Source organism: Brachypodium distachyon, chromosome 4 (assembly GCF_000005505.3).
Source record: "Brachypodium distachyon strain Bd21 chromosome 4, Brachypodium_distachyon_v3.0, whole genome shotgun sequence".
Taxonomy (NCBI): Eukaryota; Viridiplantae; Streptophyta; class Magnoliopsida; order Poales; family Poaceae; genus Brachypodium; species Brachypodium distachyon.
Window position 1 is genome coordinate 25096826 of NC_016134.3, and position 22601 is coordinate 25119426.

The 22601-nt window shown below is 47.8% G+C and overlaps 1 protein-coding gene across 1 annotated transcript; it reads left to right on the top strand.

Moving 5' to 3' along the window:
* The first annotated feature begins 1217 nt into the window (after positions 1-1217).
* LOC100837908 (probable carboxylesterase 18) lies at positions 1218-2727 on the top strand. The gene has a single exon (XM_003576089.4). It carries the CDS (start codon positions 1353-1355, stop codon positions 2397-2399), a length of 1047 nt encoding a protein of 348 aa, XP_003576137.1. The 5' UTR covers positions 1218-1352; the 3' UTR covers positions 2400-2727.
* Positions 2728-22601: the final 19874 nt, after the last annotated feature.

The window sequence follows — 22601 nt, forward strand, 5'->3', positions numbered from 1 at the left end:
TTTCAGATGAATACACTAAATCTCATTTTTTGCACTTTTAATGTCACGTACATCAAAACAAAAAAATATTGATCAAAGAGCCATAAAAAATTTACCGGTTAAACAAGATAATAATCATCCAATACTGACCTATAACCTTCTCTACTCACAAATATAAGCATTTTTATGACATGTATACAATTTGAAGTAGAAAAAATATACAGTATGAAACTGCTCTCATGACGCTGGTGTCAATTCAACCTTATTTTAAAACTATTGACGGTCAAAGTTAACCGATTTGACTTGGATAAAACCTAAAGTACTACTTATGTGTGATGAGAGATGTTTTAAACATGAAATTGCTACCATCCGTGCCGATGGATGCTCAGATTTTATGCATTTTGCCGACATACCCTAAATAGTCTCATTTTCTCATTTTGTAGTCCTCAACCAACCGACGTCGAGGTTGTTTGACACTAGGAAGCAACCGGTGAGTGTATCGAACTGGGCAACAACGGTCTTGTGCACCTCACCGGTGATGAAGGGTTGTTGTACTTGAGACCAAGGTACCTAGGTGGAGATAGTGGGTAGGTCGACGACATTGGGATGCATGGCACAAAAGAGGTTGTGTGGCTCCTGTGTGTATGTCACATATATAGGCTAGGGACAAATTGGTTGAGGACTCGAGGACCACAAATGCGGAAGTGAAATTTTCTAGGGGTCTTCCGTGAAATACTGCTTACGTGGTGGTGGTCACCCGCCATGTGTGCATGTTAGAGGTGTTGTTGTGTGAATAGCATGCTTGGTGAATCAGTCACTGTACCTTTGAGTCGAATCTGCCTTTCTATAGAATGACTAATTTTGACGTCCCGAAATTTTTAGAACCTATGGTGCATTTAACTCGAAAAAAAGAGTAACCAGTTTAGACACCATGATGAAGTAGTACAACGGGTTGATGGCATCGGGTTCACCGTTCGCTATGGAGAAACAAGTGCGCAAATAGCCCAGTCTTTCTCCACAAGAACCAAACCTGAATATCACAATCCGAAAAGCAATAGAAACTTGAGTGGTTGCCTCTGCTAATTATTTTTCGCCAGTTTAATAGCCAGTTGGTAGCTGCAAATCCTTTATATATTTATTAAAATCAACAATGTTGCCTTTCTGCCTACCCGGATAAAATAGAGACACGAAATGCCCAACACGACAAGCCGTCAGGCGTCACTTGTTGATTTGGGGATCCAGTGTAGGCAGGAGAACCGGAGCTCACTCCACCGGCGATTGGCCACTATAAATCCAACCAAATTAAACAGCCAGTGAGCAAGACCAAACATCGACCCCAAGCAAGAAGAACCCTGCCGGCCGACCGACAAGTAATGGCAGAGGAGGAGGAAGCGCCAAATCCGCCGGAGCGGAAGCCAAAGCCAAAGCCGCCGATGTCGCGCGTCACGCGGCTGGCCCTGCGAGCCGTGGACTACGTGGCCGACGCCACCCGCCGCGACGACGGCACCTTGAACCGCCGCCTGCTCTCCCTGCTAGACCCGCGCGTCCCGGCCTTCTCCACACCTTGCCGCGGCATCGCCTGCCGCGACCTCGTCCTCGACCCCGCCCACGGCCTCGGCGCCCGCCTCTTCTTCCACCGCCCGACGCTCGCGGCCGAGGCTCTCCCCGTGATCGTCTTCTTCCACGGCGGAGGCTTCGCGTTCCTCTCGGCGTGCTCGCTCCCCTACGACGCCGCGTGCCGCCGCATCGCCCGCTACGCCTCCGCCAGCGTCCTCTCCGTTGACTACCGCCGCGCCCCCGAGCACAAGTTCCCCGCCCCCTACGACGACGGCTTCTCCGCCCTCCGCTTCCTCGACGACCCCGAGAACCACCCCTCGGACGTCCAACTCGACGTCTCCCGGGTCTTCCTCGCCGGGGACAGCGCGGGGGGCAACATCGCGCACCACGTCGCCCGCCGCTACGCCGCCGCCGAGTCCTCGACGTTCAGTAACGTCCGGATCAAGGGCTTGATCGCGATCCAGCCCTTCTTCGGGGGCGAGGAGCGCACGGGGTCAGAGCTCCGGCTCGACGGCGCGCCCATCGTGTCCGTGGGACGGACCGACTGGATGTGGCGCGCGTTCCTGCCGCCGGGCGCCGACCGGAGCCACGAGGCAGCGTGCCCCGATGCGGCGGCCGTGGAGGAGGAGGAGGAGTTCCCGCCGGTGCTGCTGGTGGTGGGCGGCTACGACCCGCTGCAGGACTGGCAGAGGCGGTACGGGGAGGCGCTGAGGGGGAAGGGGAAGGAGGTGGAGGTGCTGGAGTACCCGGAGGGAATCCACGCCTTCTTCCTCTTCCCCGAGTTCAGCCACGCGCGCGACCTCATGCTGCGCATCGCCGAGTTCGTCGCCGGCAGCAGCAGCCGCGGCGGTGGCGGCGAGTGACGTAGACCAGCCTGTTTGCTTGGGGTGGCGTGTTTTGCTTGTAGTTTCGTCCCGTGGTGCGGCGGCCTTTTTGAGTCTTACTTTTGGTTAAAGCTTGGCGCTGATGAATTTGAAAACTAGACTAGGTTGGTGTTGTGATTCTGTACGTGGTGGTTCAGCAGCAATGTGCCGAGCATATACGTACACAGGTCAGGTGCTAAAGAATCATCGTTCGCGATTTTCTTAGCGTCTATTTTTGGGACCCATGCATAAGACTTATTTATTTTCGTCTTGCTATAGCATAGTTTGGTTGGTATTTTTTAATAAATCGGTCGTATTCTGCACCGTCCGATCTGTGCATCAAGATTCCTGAAATTTTGGTTCGACTTTTCTGGTTCTTTTGGCTAGGACAGTCTCATTTTGCATCTCTTCTCGATCGTCGGCGCCGAGGTCTGCTTGCATTACCTAATTAAGCCATATCGATTTTTTCTCCGGGAATGGACTTGATTGCATCAGCGAACTCTTCAAGCATTGCCCTCTCTCCGGTTATATGATTGGTGATCCGCTATCGATCACCCACTGAGTTTCGCCGGACGTACAGTCCTACGTCCGCGGGGCTGAAAAGGCTTCCAGTTAATTGTTAGAATTTGGTGGGTCTCGTGAGCCAAGCCAAATTTTAATAAATTCTGAAAAACTCAAAAGCCTATTCATGAAGTGGTATGAGGAGAATGGAAATGGGAATAATCCCACCTTGGTATAGAGCGAGCGAGACCAACATATAAGGGATGTTGTTTCTCACATATTGAGCAAGTGAGTAAGGAAAATCCCCGCGCGCTCCTCCTCCGCTCGCCTCGTCACGACGCGCTAACGCGTTTCGTGGATCGTGGATCGAGCCGTTCCGGGTCGGGTCGGTGCGGAGCCGGGTTTTTTATCTTTTTGTCACGCGCGCGAGATATTTTTGGAATCTGTTACGGACGCGTGCAGATTTTGTGAAGTCGGTTCAGGTTTCCTAAACCGAACCGACCTATACCTGCGTGACTATATATACAGCCGCCCCGTCCCTCCGATCGGTACGCAACACAACCGAGGTAGGGTTTTGCCTGTCTTTTGCTTTTGCGCCGTCATCGTAGTCTACTTCATCCCGAGCGCTGGCGTGCACCAGCGATTCGGGAGAGCAGGTCTCCGGAACCTTTCGCCTTTGCGATCCTGTACGGGAGAGGGCGAATAAGGTTTTTGGGAAGCGCTCTGCGCGACTGCTCCCTTCCTTGCAACCACGGGTCGTCTACCTCCTCGAACCGGCGGGTGCACGAGGCGCCGCCGTCTTCTTGGTCAACAACTTCGTCAAGCGAACGCAACAGCAACGTGTTCCTCTCCATCGCAACAGTATGTATATTGTGATTTGATCTGTTGTTTAGTTATGATCTGCGAGTTCATATTGTTGTTCGTTGCGCTGTTTAATACTTCTAGTATTTTTGAGATGCATCTGTTAGTTGCTACCGTCGTCATGATCTATATTATGGAATTAATCATTAATTTGTTATTCTCGAAATTGCTTAATTTCCAACAATCCGCAACCTTATTGGGCAATTTTGTGATTTAACTGTGGGTTTAGCCGATGCATTGAAGTCAGATAAATTTTCCGGGATGTACTTCAAGAGATGGCAATTAAAGGGCATGCTCTGGTTGCAGACTCTGAAAGTATTCTGCGTGACAGATGGGAAACCAGAGGGAGATTTATCTGAGGAAGCTTAGAAAAATTTGCAGGATGCCAATGTTGCATTTAGAGGATGCATTCTGAGTGTTCTTTCTGACCGTCTTTGTGATGTGTATATGCACATAGAAGACATGAAGGAGCTGTCGTATACACTGGATGCTAAATTCGGTGCAACCGATGTAGGCAGTGAACTGTATACCATGGAGTCGCTGAATGACTACAAGATGGTGGATAACCGTTCTGTAGTTGAACAGGCGCATGAGATACAGATCATTGTGAGAGAGCTCAAGCTTCTCAAGTGTGAATTGCCCGACAATTACGTGGCTGGATGCATTATTGCAAAGTTACCTCCTGCATGGAGGAGCTTCGCCACGTCTCTGAAGCACAAGTGTAACATCCCAATTTTCAAAACTCTTCATATGCATTGCATACCATGAGCATCATGTCACCCTTGCATCTGATCACTTTCAAAACCCTTTATTTGATTTTGGGCTTTGATCTTGCTCTTGAGTATTTGCATTTTAACCCATGAGGGAATTGCGGTAAAAAGGGATTTAATGCATATATAGAGCTATCTCATAAATTGGCTTTTGAAAGTATTTTAAAAAATAATTTGTTTCGATAGCCTAAGGGGCCCAAAAGCCATTTTATAGGCAAATGTATTTTTAAATATTTTATTTTGAGAAAATTCATGTTCCAAAAGTTAGATCATATGAAAATATGATTTTACAAATTTTGTTGCATTTTATTTGGAGTGATTTGGAGTTTCGAATCAATTTTGAGGTTCAAAAACAGAAAATAGTTAAAAGAAAAGGAAAAACCGGCCCGGCCCGAACCGGCCGGCCCGCTCTCACTGACCGGTGGGACCCGCGCTCATCTTCTTCTCCAACCGACTGCCCGAGAAGCCCGGCCACGAACGACTCCGAGTCACCCACGATTCCGTTCCGATTTGTTCGCGCACGAACCACCAAACCCGAAACCTCGCGCGTCATATCGAAGCCCCCGAACTCCTCTACCACTTCCCCCAAACCCCACGTCCAATTTCGCATCGGTTAAGATTTAATTTCTCGCCGAAGTTCTTCACGGACGTCGCCGTTCTTCGTGTTTTGCCGTCGTTCCGGTGAGCTTCCGCCCGCGCCGACCCCATCTCCTTCCTCCTCTCTCCAGCGCGAACGCTGTGATGCGCTCAGATTCGTGTTTGGGCGCCGCCGGTCGCCGCGCCGCCGTCTTCCCCAACGCCGGCCGCCGCCCGCGCTCCGCCCGCACCCGCGCGCCGCCCGCGCCCGTGCCGCTCGGCTGCGCCCCGAGCCCCCCCGCGCCGCCTCTGCCCGCGCCGCCGTGCCGCACCGCCCCCGCCCCGCGCGCCGCCGGCCGCCCGCCGCCGCCGTCCGGCGAGCTAACCCCGCCGGCCAGAACCCTAGCCCCGGGCCAATCCCGCGCTGCCACGTGTCAGTGCGTTTTGTTTTATTTTAATTCGGCCGAATTAGAAAATGCACTTTTGCAGAAAAGACCCTACAACTTCAAAGCATCATATCTTCCAAACCGTTTGTCCAAAAATTGTGTTCGGCACCTTTCTGGAATCGTCACAACGTGTAGAATATTTTGGCACTGTTTAAATTCAATTTTGAACAACTTAGACAGTAGCTATTTACAGAATGGTGGTTTATGGTTTAAATTTCAAATGAATTGTTTCAAAATAGTTTTGAGCATGTTAGCTTGTTATAAAATTATTTAAACTTGTTCTCTGTCCATTAGGACGAGAGAAGAAATTATTTTGTGTATAATCATGGCATACAAGTTAAATATTGCTCTATGTTGCAAAAGCCGCACAATTTTTTGTTTTAAACCCTATTCATGTTTCATGCATATTAATTACCACTTTGATGTTGTATAATCTGTCCAAACCATTTGAAAAACTTTTCAAATCAGAAACAAAACTTTTTACCTTGGAGGTAACCTTTGTGTGCATCATCATGGCATGGTTTTTGTGTTGAATGTTATGTTTATTGTGTGTGTTCCTTTTATTTTAGATTGTGTGGAGTGTAATCATTATTGTTGCGAAGAGTGCGAGAACTACCACAACCTTGAACAAGGCAAGTTCACTTTGATCATTCTCCTAAATATTTTTATTATGCACTAGATGTTTTATTAGATGCATCACGAATATTACTCGTACTTCTATGCTAGCTATAAATCCCAGGTAGTCTAGTTTACCCTCACCATTTCCTTGCTACCAAAATTGCCATGGATTGTAGTTGAATGCTGGGCTATGGTAGTATCGTGGGGGAAATAACTACATTATGATATTGTTTTGCCTTTGGCTATATGAAAATGTTTTCTTAGATGTAAGGAAAAACAATTAATTCAATGAACCGTCCTGGCTGGGCAGCTTTGAAGATTTTGAGGATTAGCGGCGTCAGGTCCATTTCTATGGGTCGCTCTGAGTCGAGTTCCTGTGGATTCAGGAATGGATCGTCCATGGACGTCTCTCCCGTGGATTCGGGGAGCGCCTACGTTGCAAATGTGGAATGCCACCTGGGGTAACCGAGACTGGACTAGTTTCCTATTTAGAAGCTTCTAGTACAACCACAATGCTATATGGGCTCTGGCGAGACAAGAGTAAGTTGTATGAACCTAGACCCGAAGAATTGTACTGAGGTAGCCGTGTAGGGGGAGCGTGATTCTCTCGTGGTTTAGGGAATTACCTCTGAAAATCTCGTAATCGAGTCCGTTGCTACTCTACCCTGAGGACAGCAAGGGATTAACACGTCGGTTTCTTGTGGGGAATGTGTGCAAACTCTCGAGAGCGTCGAAACTAAGTACTTAGCCGTGTCCCCGGCAACGGACATTTTGAGCGACTAGATGTGGAGCTGTAAGGAAAGTCTCACTCATTCTAACTTCTTAAATAAAATGAATGGTTGAACAGGGTAGGAGCAATTGATGAATCCACATCAATGTGCTCTAGGATAATAGGAGCATGGGTGTGTCTACCCCGTGTCCAATAGTGATAAAATTCTATTTGAATAAAAGATAGGATTCAATAACTAAGCTTTTATGCAAATAGCCTGAACCCCACTTTGCCACATTATGCATATATTTGGTAGGCTCTGGTATAACTCCTAGTGAATCTTGCCAATACAATCAATGTATTGACCCTAGTGGCTGCATCGTTTAATGATGCAGGAAGCTCCGACGACGAGTAAGATGTACGTTCTCCATGTTTGGGTTACGGGCTTACATTCCAACACGCTCTCACCGTGGTGTTGATGTGCCCTTGTATCTTCCGTTTTCCGCTGCTAAACAGTTGTTTTATTTCCAGCTAACCCGTGAGGTTATGCGAGTTGTAAGTACCCTTTTATATTCTGGATGATACGTTGTAATATTGAGACCTTTGTTCTATTATATTACATCTTGAAACTGTGTGTGCTAGTGAGTCGATCCAGGGACTAGCACTAAAGCACATAGATCGAACCCTTTTACGGGGGCGGTCGCTTCAACAAGAGACAAGAGATATCAGTTGAACAACCGATAGCGTCCCTTGACGTTGAAGAGAAAGCTCGAGCTAAGGACACCACTGAGAAGGCTGCTGATTTTCCATCTAATGCCAATATGGTACAGAGGAATTTTCGTGGCAATGGAAAGAACAAAGGGAAGAAGTTCGTTGTTGTTAACAACAACAAGCCTGCGCAGACTACTACTTTCAAGAAGAAGAAGAAAGTAAACAAAGGCGAGATGAATTGTTTCACCTGTGGAGAGCTCGGCCACTTTTTCAGAGACTGTCCTGATCGTGCAGATCGGAGAGGGAAAAAGGGGTAGAAAACTGTCAACGTCGTGAGCGCTAGCAACACTGACACGTATGGTATTTTACCTATTGTTCTTTCAGTATTTCAATCTCCATGTTGGTGGATTGATATGGGTGCTAATGTTCATGTATGTTCTGACATCTTTGTTTACTTCTTACCAGCATGGAAGGGATTTAACCGTCTTGATAGGGAACGGGTCGCATGCAGCTGTTCGTGGTGTTGGTACGGTCGATCTGAAGTTTACTTCGGGGAAGATCGTGTGGCTAAGGAACGTGATGCATGTCCCCTCCGTGAACAAGAATCTCATTAGCGGTTCCCTTTTATGCAGAGATGGTTTTAAGGTAGTTTTAGACTCTAATAAAGTAGTTGTGTCCAAACATGGACAATTTATTGGTAAAGGCTATGAGTACGGAGGCTTGTTCCGTTTTTCCCTTTCTGATTTTAGTTACATGTCAGTGAAACATATTTGTGGCAGTGTTAATGATGATGCAAGTGTTTGGCAACTCTCGTTTATGTCATGTTTATTTTGGTTTAATGTCTCGGCTATCCACTATGAGCTTAATTCCTACTTTCACCATTGTCAAAGGTTCTAAGTGCCATAGTTGTGTGCAATCAAAGCAACCTCGAAAGCCCCACACGGTGGCCGAGGAGAGAAATCTGGCACCTCCAGAACTCATACATTCTGATCTTTGTGAGTTGAATGGTGTGTTGACAATAGGTGAAAAGAGATATTTGATGACGTTAATTGATGATGCTACTAGATTCTGCTATGTTTATTTGTTGCGAACTAAAGATGATGCTTTAGACTACTTTAAAATCTATAAGACTGAAGTTGAAAATCAATTGGAGAGAAAGTTCAAACGTTTTAGGTCGGATCGTGGTGGCGAGTATTTTTCCAATGTATTTGATGAGTTTTGTGCGGAACATGGTATTATTCATGAGAGGACACCTCCCTATTCTCCCCAATCAAACGGGGTCACTGAGAGGAAAAACCACACGCTGACTGACTTGGTGAATTCCATGTTAGCCATTGCCGGTTTATCGAAGGCATGATGGGGGGAGGCGCTACTGACTTCATGTCATGTCCTGAATAAAGTTCCAAACAAAAATAAAGAGAAGACTCCCTACAAGGAGTGGATTGGAAGAAAGCCATCACATAAGTGAAAAACGCATGAAGAAGCTCCATGGAGATGGACTTTTAACTTCGTTTGATTATGAATCATTCGAGACATGCGAGTCTTGTCTACTAGGCAAGATGACCAAGTCACCTTTTGCAAAGAGTTGCGAGAGGGCGACCGACTTGTTGGAACTCATACATACTGATGTGTGTGGACCAATGAGTACGACAGCTAGAGTAGGTTACCAATACTTCATAACATTCACTGATGATTTGAGTAGATATGGATATGTCTACTTGATTAAACATAAGTCAAAAACCTTTGAAAAGTTCAAAGAGTTCCACAATGAAGTAGAGAACCAACGTGGCAAGAATAAAGCTTCTACGATCGTGGAGGCGAATACTTGAGCCGCGAGTTCGACGAACATCTGAAGAGTTGTGGAATTGTTCCACAGCTCACACCGCCGGGTACACCACAGAGAAACAGTGTATCGGAACAGCGGAACCGAACCTTGTTGGACATGGTTCGGTCAATGATGAGTCAGTCAGATCTTCCCTTGTCATTTTGGGGTTATAGAGATAGATCAAGGAGGCTTATTGGTTTAAGTCAGAGTACATATGTGGACAAAGTGTTGAAGAGATTCAACATGGATGAGGCAAAGAAAGGGTTCTTGCCCATGTCGCATGGTATAAGTCTAAGCAAGACTCGGAGTCCTTCGACTTCTGATGAGCGAAGTCAAATGAGTGCGATTCCGTATGCTTCGGCAGTCGGATCCATCATGTACGCCATGTTATGTACTCGACCGGATGTTTCCTATGCTCTAAGTGTTACGAGCAGGTATCAAGCTGATCCCGGTGAAAATCGCTGGACAGCGGTGAAGAATATCCTTAAGTACTTGAGAAGGACTAAGGACATGTTTCTGGTTTATGGCGGTGAAGATGAGCTTGTTGTAAAGGGTTACACCGATGCTAGTTTCCAAACCGACAAAGACAATTATCGGTCTCAATCTGGATACGTGTTCATCTTGAACGGAGGTGTAGTGAGCTGGAAGAGCTCTAAGCAAGAAATGGTGGCTGACTGTACAACAGAAGCTGAGTATATCGCGGCCTCGGGAGCTGCGAAAGAAGGCGTTTGGATCAGAAAGTTTGTTTCTGAGCTTGGAGTGGTTCAGGGCGCATCCAATCCCATGGACCTCTACTGTGACAACAGTGGTGCTATCGCACAAGCCAAAGAACCACGACATCACCAAAAATCCAAACACATACTCAGGCGTGATCATCTCATACGGGAATTCGTGGAGAGAGGTGACGTTAAGATATGCAAGGTACACACGGATCTCAATGTTGCTGATCCGTTGACAAAACCTCTCCCGCAGCCAAAGCATGAAGCGCATGTACGAGCCATGGGTATGCGATACCTGCATGATTGACTCTAGTGCAAGTGGGAGACTGTTGGAGATATGCCCTAGAGGCAATCATGTGATGATGTTATTTCCTATGTATTCATGAGTTAATGTTATTGTCCTTGAACATCATCACTGATATGTATCAATAAATATGTGATTTGTTTGTGAGACTATATATTTTATGATGTTGTTCTAATGGTCCCTAGTCATTGAGGTTATGCGGACACACAACTTAGACTAGCAATGTGACTCAGTATGGTGACTATGCTTGACAAGTCATAGGGCAAGGTGTTGCCAACTGATAGCATTGGACTCGACAATGAGATTGCCGAGTCGGACAGACCCGCACTGAGACCAACGAGATGATTGTCATTTGTTAGTCTCAAGTACGATGTTTATGCCAGTCCTAGACCTGAGGTCATCGCATGAGCTTGGGTTGTGAATCGGCTTACTTAGGGATTACCAAACGCTACTCCGTACGTGTGGATACCTCGGAGGTGCTGCACTTGCGGTGCTTGGACGAACTGTTCGTGGGATCGGCGAGGAGGAATAGGCCGATCGACTACTCGGCATCGACACGCATCACCGACTCTACTTCCGCTATGGGTCTGCGCGTCTAGTGGTAATCTCGTGATCCATTATCTACAGCATTGATCTGGGCGGAATTGGTAGAAAATTTTATTTTGTGCTCGCGTAGCCTACCGTGTTCCCCAACAAGAAAGAAGGCGAAGATTACTTCGACACCTATTCACCCGTTGCTAGACTTACTACCATTCGAGTACTACTATCCCTGGCTGCCTCCTATGGTCTTGTCGTTCATGAACTGGACGTAAAGACAGCTTTTCTTAACGGATAGTTGGAAGAGGAAATATACATGGAACAACCAGATGGATTTGTGGTAAAGGGTGAAGAGAGAAAGGTGTGCAAGTTACTAAAATCTTTGTATGGAGTAAAACAAGCACCTAAGCAATGGCACGAGAAGTTTGACAGAACTTTAACTTCTGCAGGCTTTGTCATTAATGAGGTTGATGGATGTGTGTACTATCGCCATGGTGGGGGCGAAGGTGTTATTTTGTGTTTGTACGTGGATGATATTCTGACTTTTCGTACAAACGTAAAGGTGATAAATAAGGTCAAGTCGTTTCTGTCAAATTGCTTTGATATGAAAGATCTGGAAGAGGCTGATGTTATTCTTAACATTAAGCTGGCTAAGGATGAGAGTGGAATTATTTTGTTGCAATCCGATTATGTTGAGAAGGCTTGAGTCGCTTCGGTTTTACTGACAGCAAACCTTCACCAACACCGTATGACCCCAGCGTGATACTCAGAAAGAACAATGGAGAAGGGAAAGATCCCTTATATACTTAGCTAGCGCTACGAGGCCTGATATCTCTTTTGCTGTGAGCAAATAGAGTATGTTCACGTCAAACCTGGGTATAGATCATTGGCGTGCACTGGAAAGGATATTGCGCTATCTAAAATGTAAGATGAGTTATGGAATACATTATTCAGGCATCCAGCTGTGCTTGAGGGATATTGTGATTCGAACTGGATCTCTGAAGCAGATGACCTCTACGCCACAACCGGGTATGCCTTCATACTTGGTGGTGGTGTAGTATCATGGAGATCTTGCAAACAAATCATATTGACGAGGTCAACTATGGAAGCAGAGCTTGCTGCTTTAGATACATCCACCTTTGAGGCAGAGTGACTGAGAGATCTTTTGATGGATTTGCCGGTGGTTGAAAAACCAGTGGCGGCTATTCTGATGAACTGTGATAATCAAACGGTTATTACAAAAGTGAACAGTTCAAAACACGTAAGGAGACGTGTGCAGTATGTCAGGAAATTGAAAAACTCTGGAGTGATAACTGGCAGATCCCTTTACCAAGGGACTATCACGTAATGTGATAGAGAGTGCATCGAGAGAGATGGGGTTGAGACCCATGAATGTTGTGCCGTAGTGGTAACCCAACCTAGCTATGTGATCGGAGATCCCGTGAAGTAGGATCTGTGAAGAACGAAACTATCGGTATAATAGAGGAGAATATGTTATAACCCTCTCTATGTGAAGATGTGCAACTCTCAAATTGCTGTACGCGAAGTTGGCGACATGCCCTAATGTGTTCATTGCGGCTATGAGTAGCGAAAGATGCTGTCCTACAGAGTATTCTTGAAAGAACACATCTACATGAGTCGGACTGTCTAACGTCGCAGTCTATGAGATTTGGGTGATATTTAGTAACTCATGAAGAGACCATGGAGTACGACGCATATGCTCACCCACGGGGTAGACTACTGATAGCTCTGTAATGGTTGACTTTGAGTGAAATCTATTTCACGTCAGCTTGCAATTCAAAGCTTAGTCCATTGTGAGTGCGGATGGATGTAACTTAAAGTTCTAGGCAGAAGTTCAACTTAACAGTCTCTGTTGAAACACTAGTATATAAGCAAGTAGCGAGAACAGATAAATCTCTAAAGATAAAATATCTAGTGAAAACCTCCATCCGATGAAAACCTGAAAACTATGGTCCTGAGCCGTTGGATTGAGAATGGGCGGTTAGATCGGAGGTGGGATTGGAACAAACAACTTAAAACACACTTTTATACAAACCCCCCTAGCTTTTACTCAGAATGCATGCAAGCTAGGAACATATGCACGCACGTTTTACTCAGGTTCGAGCCACCTGGAGGTGTAAAACCCTACGTCCTGCTTGTCTGAACTCGTATTATCACAAAACCAAGTGTTTACAGGTTGCCGGGTGAGTTCCCGGGTACTCTCTCCCTTTGGCTAAGTGTTTTTTACTATTCTCTGCTAATGCTAGAGGCTAACTGTGAGTTGATCGAACCCTTTGACCGCTGACGGGGGTCCTCCTTTTATAGCCAAGGGGATACCACAGGTGCCACGGTGCATGGTTTACAAGTGGTGAGCAGGGAGATAGGGCAACTCCCCCTCGGAGTGCTGGTGGGCGTGCATGAACGCCAACTCCGCTGTTAGGGGTCTAGAGACCTACAAGTAGGATTGGACAGCCATTGTTTACCTGACTAGACGGGTAACTCCCCTCCTGTCGGCTCATTTAATGCGCCGTGCGGCTCACTCCTCGCCCTGGTGAGACTGCACACTGTGCGCCCAGCGCGCGTCCACATGGCGTCGCTGCTCTGCCCGCTCGGCCCCACCCTCGTGGTTGGAGCCTGCGCCTGGGAACCCCTCCTCCCGAGAAGTGACTTCCCGGGAGGCGCCCAGGTGGGACTGCGCCCAGGAATCCCTCCTCCCGGCAAATGACTTCCCGGGAGGCGTCCAGGCGGGAATATTCCCCGAAGCCCCCCTAGCCCTTCAAGGCTGGTAGCTTGCCGGGCTGCTTGTAGTTGCCGCCCGGGATGAGATCCTCCCAGGAACTCGGCGACGAGGCCCACGCGTCGTGCAACGGTGGTACCCCGGGTGCCACTGGTGCGACAGTAGACCCCGGGCGTGGGCCGGCAACACCTGTTCCCGGACGAGTTTTCCCTAGGCCAGTTGCCGGGCTACGCCCCAACCGACGCGTGGGCCCCGATCCGCCTCGGGCCCGCGTCCCTTCGCCGCCCCAAATACCACGCCGTTATAGACGGGGTAGTGGGCGCGTGATTTCCGCCATAACCTCCCCCTTAAACAAGGAAATTAAGGCCACTCTCCGCATTACTCCTTTTGATTAGGAGTTATCCCCGCGCACCCGTACGGTGCGGAACCGGCCGTTACCAAACGGCCGGGCGCTATAAAGTTTTTACTGCTGCTGCAAGGGAAAACACTTTGCTCCCCACAGCCTTCGTCTTCAACCTCCTTCGCATCCTGCGCCCAAGTGTTTTTGCTAGCTCCCGCCCCCGCCCCCCATGGCGCCCCCCACCACCAGGAAGGGAAAAGAGGTGTAGGTCCCGAAGAAAGCGGCGGCTAGCAAAAGCGAGGCGGCCGCCAAGGATCAGAAGAAGCGGGCCATGAGAGCCACGCTCGCCTTCTACCGGCCCGGCTACAACGGCGAGGCGCTCGACAAGATCCGGCACGCCGTCGCCTCCAGGTTCAATGAACACGGGGAGACCCTGATCTTCCCCGCGGGCGCCGACTACCATGAAAACGACTTCCGGGTGTTCGGGCGCTTCCTCCTCACCGGGCTGGTGCCGTCGTTCTCGCTAATCCTCCACGCGTTGATGGAGTCGTACCAGCTGCGGGTGGCACAGCTTCACCCCACATCGCTCTTCCTCCTCGCCACCTTCCAATTCCTCTGCGAAGCATTCGTAGGGGTGATGCCATCGGTGGCGCTCTTCCGCCATTACTTCTACCCCCGGACTGACAACGCGAAAGCGATGTCGTCGGGGGTGCTGTTCCGCGCCCGCGACCAGATGAAGTCCGAGTTCATCGTTCGGTCGGGGAAGAAGATCGAGAAGGAGTGACGGGGTGACTGGTGCTGGGTTCTAGTAGAAGACCCCCAGGAGGTTTACAGGTTGCCGGGTGAGTTCCCGGGTACTCTCTCCCTTTGGCTAAGTGTTCCTTACTATTCTCTGCTAATGCTAGAGGCTAACTGTGAGTTGATCGAACCCTTTGACCGCTGACGGGGGTCCTCCTTTATAGCCAAGGGGATACCACAGGTGCCACGGTGCATGGTTTACAAGTGGCGAGCAAGGAGATAGGGCAACTCCCCCTCGGTGTGCTGGTGGGCGTGCATGAACGCCAACTCCGCTGCTAGGGGTCTAGAGCCCTACAAGTAGTATTGGACAGCCACTGTTTACCTGACTAGACGGGTAACTCCCCTCCTGTCGGCTCATTTAATGCGCCGTGCGGCTCACTCCTCGCCCTGGTGAGACTGCACACTGTGCGCCCAGCGCGGGTCCACGTTGCGTCGCTGCTCTACCCACTCGGCCCCACCCTCGTGGTGGGAGCCTGCGCCCGGGAACCCCTCCTCCCGGCAAGTGACTTCCCAGGAGGCGTCGAGGCAGGAATATTCCCCGAAGCCCCGCTAGCCCTTCAAGGCTGGTAGCTTGCCGGGCTGCTTGTAGTTGCCGCCCGGGATGACGAGGCCCACGCGTCGTGCAACGGTGGTACCCCGGTTGCCACTGGTGCGACAAATATGGTTGGCAGGCCCCTGTCGCGCTGCGCTATATAAAGAGGTGGGTGGCCGGGGCACGCACTACGAGGTTGACCGCGTTGCCACCACTCCACCAAAATACCCCTACCGATCTAGGGTTGCGTAGAGAGCAACGGGAAGCTCCGTCCACGCCGTCGCCCCCGCCGCCGCTCCCTCTCCGTCATGTCGTCTACGCCGGCATCTTCGAGCAGCCAAGGGGAAGGTACCCATCTCCGTCTCTCTCTCTCTCAATCCCGAACCAAGAACATTCACAGTAGAGCTATCCCTATCCCGTCTAGATCTACTCCTAGTGTAATCTAGGAAACCTAACAATGGTATCAGAGCTTGTTAAGAGTTGTAGATCGGGATAGAAAAAAAAAGGAAAGAAGAAAGAAAAAGCAAAAAGAAAAAGAAAAGAAACCCTAGCTGCCGGAGACTTACCCGAGGATGGCCGCCGGTCACCTCCATGGGTCGCCGGGAAAGGGCGGCCGCCACTGATCCCTTGACGGCGACGCGCGCACCCTCGGGTGCACGCGCACGCCGGCAAGAGGCCAGTGAGGCCGTCGTGGAAGCCAGGGCGGTGCCGCCGTCAAGGTCAAAGAAAGAGGCATGGGGGAGAGGAGGGACCGGGCCCGTTGTCACCGACGGGGCCGCGGCTCGTCGGCCACTCGCCGGTCGCAGCCCTCCATTCGCTGCCGTTGCCACCCTCCTGGTATCTCACGCCGGGGGAGTGGAAAAGAAAATATGAAGATAAAAGAGAGGGCGGCAGGATGGGGCTCAGCCTCGCCGTCGCTGGGCGGGCGGTCGCCATGCTCGAGCGCCGCCGCTGCCAGAGAAGAGACGGACAAAGGAGGAAAAATTTAGGGTTTTCTTGGTTAGGGTTTCGGTCGGAGTTCTTTTAACTGAACCGAAAGTTACGCGTGGCCGTCCGATGCAAATCAACGGTCCAGATTGACCATGGCATAAGCTGGCGTGAGCTGTGGGCCGCGTGAGCAAAAGAGGCCGTGGGCCGTGGGCTGCGTAGGCCTGGCAGGCTGCGGACGCATGATTGCGTGAAAGAAGGCTGCGGGCCGTGGGCTGCGCGGGCCTGGCAGGCTGCGGGCACGCGAAAGATGGCTGTGGGCCGAAAGTTTTAAAAAAAATTACAGAAGCATCTATTTAACAGTATTAGTTCAGATTTTGCACAATTTTGGTCTAATTTTTGTCCTATTCAAACTGAACCAACCAGATGTTTGTTTTAGGAAATAGTAAAGTGCAAAATGATGCTTCTGAAAAGTATAAAGTTATAATTGTTGTTCATAGTTTCCGCTAGAAATAGTTTAAAAGTGTTGTTTAAATATGCAAAGAACATGATTAAAAGTGTTTTATGTTAATTGTGATCCTGTTAGTTTTTTCTTGACCAACGTCATTAATAGCATGATCATGATTAATGGTTAGAGTGTGCATTTAATTCTATGTTCTGCCCAACGGTGATATAGATTAAATTGCACAAACAGTTGTATGAGTTAATTTTGACCAATGTTGGATTAATGCATGCAATTGTTGTTATCTTCTCACGTCATTGTGGTTTCAGGAGGGTACTACTTGATGGGATGCCTCAAGGACGTACCAACCCTCAGGAGGTGACAACTACATTGAGTGGAGAAAAAAAGTGGACCTGGCCTTTGTTTCTGCCGAGGTGGACTGGGTGGTTGACACTCCACAGCCACCAAAGCCTACAGAGCCAGTCAGGGATGCAAAAAATGATGATGATGCTTGGGAGAAAAAGAAGAGAGAGTATGTGCTCTATTAGAGATGTCATACACCCTCAGAGAACAAAAAGTGGCTCACCACCAATAAAAAGTGCATGGCTTTCATAAAGAACACAATTGAGCACACTGTTGTGGGCTCAATTGCAGAGTGTGCTTCCGTAGGAGAGTATCTTGAAAAGATAAAGAGCCAGTTTACTGGTTCTTCAAAGACATATGCTACCCAGCTGCTGAAGCAGCTGATGACAAAAAAGTACACAGGAGGGGGACATGGCATAGGAGAGCATATTCTTAGGATGGGCAACATGGCTTCTAAGTTGAAGCCCATGGATGCTGATCTAGAGATTAAGCCAGCAATGATTGTTCATCTCGTTATGGCCTAATTGCCAAAAGAGTTTGACACTTTTGTTGTCAACTACAATATCCAACCAGAGAAGTGGGATATTGAAAATACTATAGCCATGTGTGTGCAAGAGGAGGATGGAATTAAATCCTCATATGGTGGTTCCCTGAACTATGTGAGGGATAGTAAGAAAAAGAACTTAGCTCAAGGCAATCAAAGTTCTCCTTCAAAGCCACATGGTAAAGCTCCCATGCAACATCAGCAACAGCAAAGGATTCTTCCAGTGGACAAAGACACATGCCTCCACTGCAAGAAGACCGGGCATTACAAGAAAAATTGCTCGGAATGGCTAAAGTCAATCATGGCAAAGAATGGTATAAACTCCATTTCCTTTGTAAATGAATCCTTGTACACACAATTTTCGAAATCTTGGTGGATTGAGTCTGGTGCAACTGTTCATGTTGCAAATTCTTTATAGGGATTCCGTTCGACGCGGACTACACAAAGAAACGAAAGACGCATTGAAGTTGCGAATGGAGTCCAAGCGGACGTAGAGGCTGTCGGTGACATCTCCTTGGAGCTTCCCGATGGATTTACGATCCAGCTTAGAGATGTGTTTTATGTTCCTTCATTACACAGAAACTTGATTAGTGTATCACGTTTGGCCAAAGTTGATTATGAATGTCATTTTGGACATGGCAAGTGTGCCATATGGTTTAACAATGATTGTGTGGGTGTTGCCTTCCTTCATAATGAACTTTATTTGTTATCCATACGTGAAAAGGTACATTCTGTGTGTAAAGTGAATGAACATGTTGCCGCGCCGGAGAAAGTACAAAAGAAAAGAAAGAGGACTAATGAATCATCGAAACTATGGCACTGTCGTTTAGGCCATATTTCGAGGGGGAGAATAGAAAGACTTGTTAAAACAGAAATTCTTCCTCCATTAGAGTTCTCAGAAATAGAGCAATGCGTAGATTGCATCAAAGGAAAGTATGTAAAACAAATTAAAAAGGGTGCAATACGTAGCACTAGCACACTCGAAATTATTCACACTGACATTTGTGGACCATTTCCTATGAAAAGTGTGGATGGTTATGATTCGTTCATAACATTCACAGACGACTACTCCCGTTATGGTTATATTTATCCAATAAAAGAAAGGTCAGAAGCATTCGATAAATTTAAAATATTCAAGGCTGAAGTTGAAAATCAGCATGATAAAAAGATAAAGATAGTAAGATCCGACCGTGGGGGGGAGTACTACGGTCGGCACACCCCATACAGCCAAGTCCCTGGACCTTTTGTAAGGATTCTACAGGAGACTGGAATAGTTGCCCAGTATTCAATGCCGGGCGAGCCTCGGCAAAATGGAGTAGCTGAAAGGCGTAACCGTACCCTTATGGATATGGTGCGCAGTATGATGAGTCATTCCACATTACCACTGGGATTGTGGATGGAGGCATTAAAAACCGCCATTCACATTCTCAATAGAGTGCCAAGTAAGTCGGTGCCCAAAACATCGTACGAGCTGTGGACAAGAAGAGTGCCCTCTCTACAACACCTGTGGGTGTGGGGGAGCCCGGCTGAGGCCAAAATGTTTAACCCAAATATTGCAAATTTGGATACCAAGACAGTAAGTTGCCATTTCATTAGCTACCCTGAAAGATCAAAAGGTTTTCGTTTCTACTGTTCAGACAGATACACAAAGTTTGTGGAAACGAGACACGCCGTCTTCTTAGAGGACGAAATGATGAGGGGGAGCACGGTAGCTCGGAAAGTTGATCTTGAGGAGAAGAGAGTGCATGCACCTAATCCGATGACTCAGGAGCCATTCTTTTCACTACCTGTTGTTGCCGCACCGACAATCCCTGAGATTGTGGTGCCGACACCTGTTGCGACTCCACACATGGCAACAATGAGTGAAGGTCCGGAACCTGTCCTTCAGGAGCCGACTCAACCCATTGTTGCACATGAAAGGAAGCTGCAGCAGCCCGAACATGCGCCACATGTAGAGACACAGAATGTGCCAGAAAATGAGGCCCCTAGAAGGTCTCAAAGAGTTAAAAAGTCAAGCCATTCCAAAATATTATAAAGTTTATAATACAGAAAAAGTTCATATGGAGAATGATCCCACTTCATATGAAGAAGTCATGAGTAGTTCTCACTCATCGAGGTGGCTGGAGGCCATGGAAGATGAGATGAGATCGATGAGTTCCAACAAAGTTTGGGACTTAGAGGAAATTCCTAAAGGAGCCAAAACGGTAGGCTGTAAATGGGTCTACAAAATCAAATATGACTCTAGAGGGAATATATAAAAATACAAAGCACGACTCATGGCAAAAGGATTTACACAAAAAGAAGGAATAGATTACAATAAGACATTTTCACCAGTCTCATGCAAAGATTCCTTTCAGAATAATAATGGCACTAGTGGCGCATTTTGACTTAGAGCTACATCAGATGGATGTAAAGACGGCATTTTTAAACGGGGATTTAGAAGAAAAGGTCTACATGAAACAACCCAAGGGTTTTATCATGGAAGGTAAGAAAAACATGGGATGCCGCCTAAAGAAATCCATTTATGGATTAAAGCAAGCCTCAAGACAGTGGTATCTAAAGTTTAATGAGACCATTAAGAAATTTGGGTTTAAAAAAAATGTTGAGGACAACTGCGTTTATGCAAAGTTTAAAAGTGGGAAATACATTTTCCTAATTCTGTATGTGGATGATATCCTGCTTGCTAGCAGCGATGTCAGTCTACTACTAGAAACAAAGAAATTTTTGTCCTCAAATTTTGATATGAAAGATCTTGGTGAAGCGTCATATGTCTTGGGCATAGAAATTTACCGAGATAGGAAAAATGGGGTGCTAGGACTATCGCAAAAGGCATATTTAGAAAAGATTCTAAAGAAATACAATATGCATGCGAGCAATGCCACACCTGCTCCTATAGTCAAGGGCGAGAGCTTCGGGAAATTTCAATATCCCAAAAGTCAATATGAGATCAATCAAATGAAAGCGGTTCCATATGCTTCGGCAATTGGAAGCCTACAGTATGCACAAGTGTGCACTCGCCCTGACTTAGCTTTTATCACCGGGGTACTCGGCAGATATCAAGAAAATCCAGGCATAGAGCACTGGAAAATGGTAAAGAAAGCATTGTGTTATGCGCAAGGCACAAAAGGCCTCATGCTAACATATAGAAGATCTGATTCCCTAGAGATAAAAGGGTATTCAGATGCAGATTTTGCAGGAGATAAAGATGATAGAAAATCCACGTCTGGATATGTATTCACTCTCGCAGGCGGTGCTATTTCGTGGAGAAGCTCCAAACAGTCAATAGTTGCATCATCCACGATGTATGCAGAATTTATAGCATGTTATGAGGCCACGGGGCAGGCGATATGGTTAAAGAAATTTATACCCGACTTGAAAGTAGTGGATTGTATCGACAAACCACTAAAGATGTACCGCGACAATCAGCCCGCAGTGTTTTATACTCACAACAACAAGTAGAGTAATGCTACCGAACCAATAGAGATAAAGTATTATGTTGTGAAAGATAAAATCCAGAATCACACTATAAGTCTCGAGCATATAAAGACAAAGGATATGCTTGCGGATCCGCTTACGAAAGGCCTACCACCCAGTGTGTTCAAGGAACACTTAGCCGGCTTGGGTTTAAGGGAAAGCCTATGATTCCTTGATAAAGAATGGCCCGAAAAGAACAGAATTTGTTAGTTGGCAGGTATGTTGAAAGGTATGTTGTAGCTGTCTGATTCTATCGGCAATTGAGCTGAGAGGATGAAACATGCTCTACGTACTAATCGATGGTGAAACGAGTAAAGCAAAAGGTATATAGTTAAAAGAAAGTTGAGATCAAGGGGGAGAATGTTAGAGTGATCTCCAATCCGAGTGGGCCCAACGGCCCATCGGGCCTAGATCTGACGCGCCCTGATCGGGGGCGTCCAACCCAATATGGTTGGTGGGCCCCTGTCGCGCTGCGCTTTATAAAGAGATGGGGGGCCGGGGCATGCACTACGAGGTTGGTCGCGTTGCCACCACTCCACCGAAATACCCCTACCGATCTAGGGTTGCGCAGAGAGCGATGGGAAGCTCCGTCCACGCCGTCACCCCTGCCGCCGTCACTCTCCCTCTCCGTCATGTCGTCTACGTCGGCATCTTCGAGCAGCCAAGGGGAAGGTACCCATCTCCGTCTCTCAATCCCGAACCAAGAACATTCACGGTAGAGCTATCCCTATCCCGTCTAGATCTACTCCTAGTGTAATCTAGGAAACCTAACAGACATGATCGGTCCAATGCTCCCAATCAGGAACGGCGTAGGGCAGGGATCGCGGACAGAGTTTGGCGAGCGCTCCGTGACTCCGTCGGTGTCCGGCGAAGGCCCAGAGCACCCGGAGGAGGGTTTGGAAACACGGACGAAGGATGCGCGCTCCTAGACGGGACTGATGGAGGGCGAAGAAGAGGTCGCAACATCATGGGGGGCGTCTATGAGGTAGGGAAGACGTGCGGCGGAGGTCCAGCATCGTCGACTGGAGGTTGAGGTTCCATGGCGATCCGATCTCACGATCGATCAGAAGACTAATCGATTTCCAGTTGATCACATTTGTTAGTTTGTTACCAAGCTTCTACAAAAAGGCAGGGGGTTTTGTATAAAAATGCGTTTAAGTGGTTGGTTCCAATCCCACCTTCGATCTGAGCCGCCCATTCTCGATCCAACGGCTCAGGACGATAGTTTTCAGGTTTTCATCGGACGGAGGTTTTCACTGGATAGTTTTCCATCTCTAAATGCTATTTGAGATCTGGTGGAGGATTGTTAAAATTTGGTGGGCCTGATCAGCCTAAGCCCAAGTTTTAATAAATTCCGAAAATTTCAAAAGCCCATTCATGAAGTGTGATGAGGGGAGTGGGAATGGGAATAGTCCCACTTTGCTAGTTTAGAGTGAGTGAGATCAACATATAAGGGATGTTGCTTCTC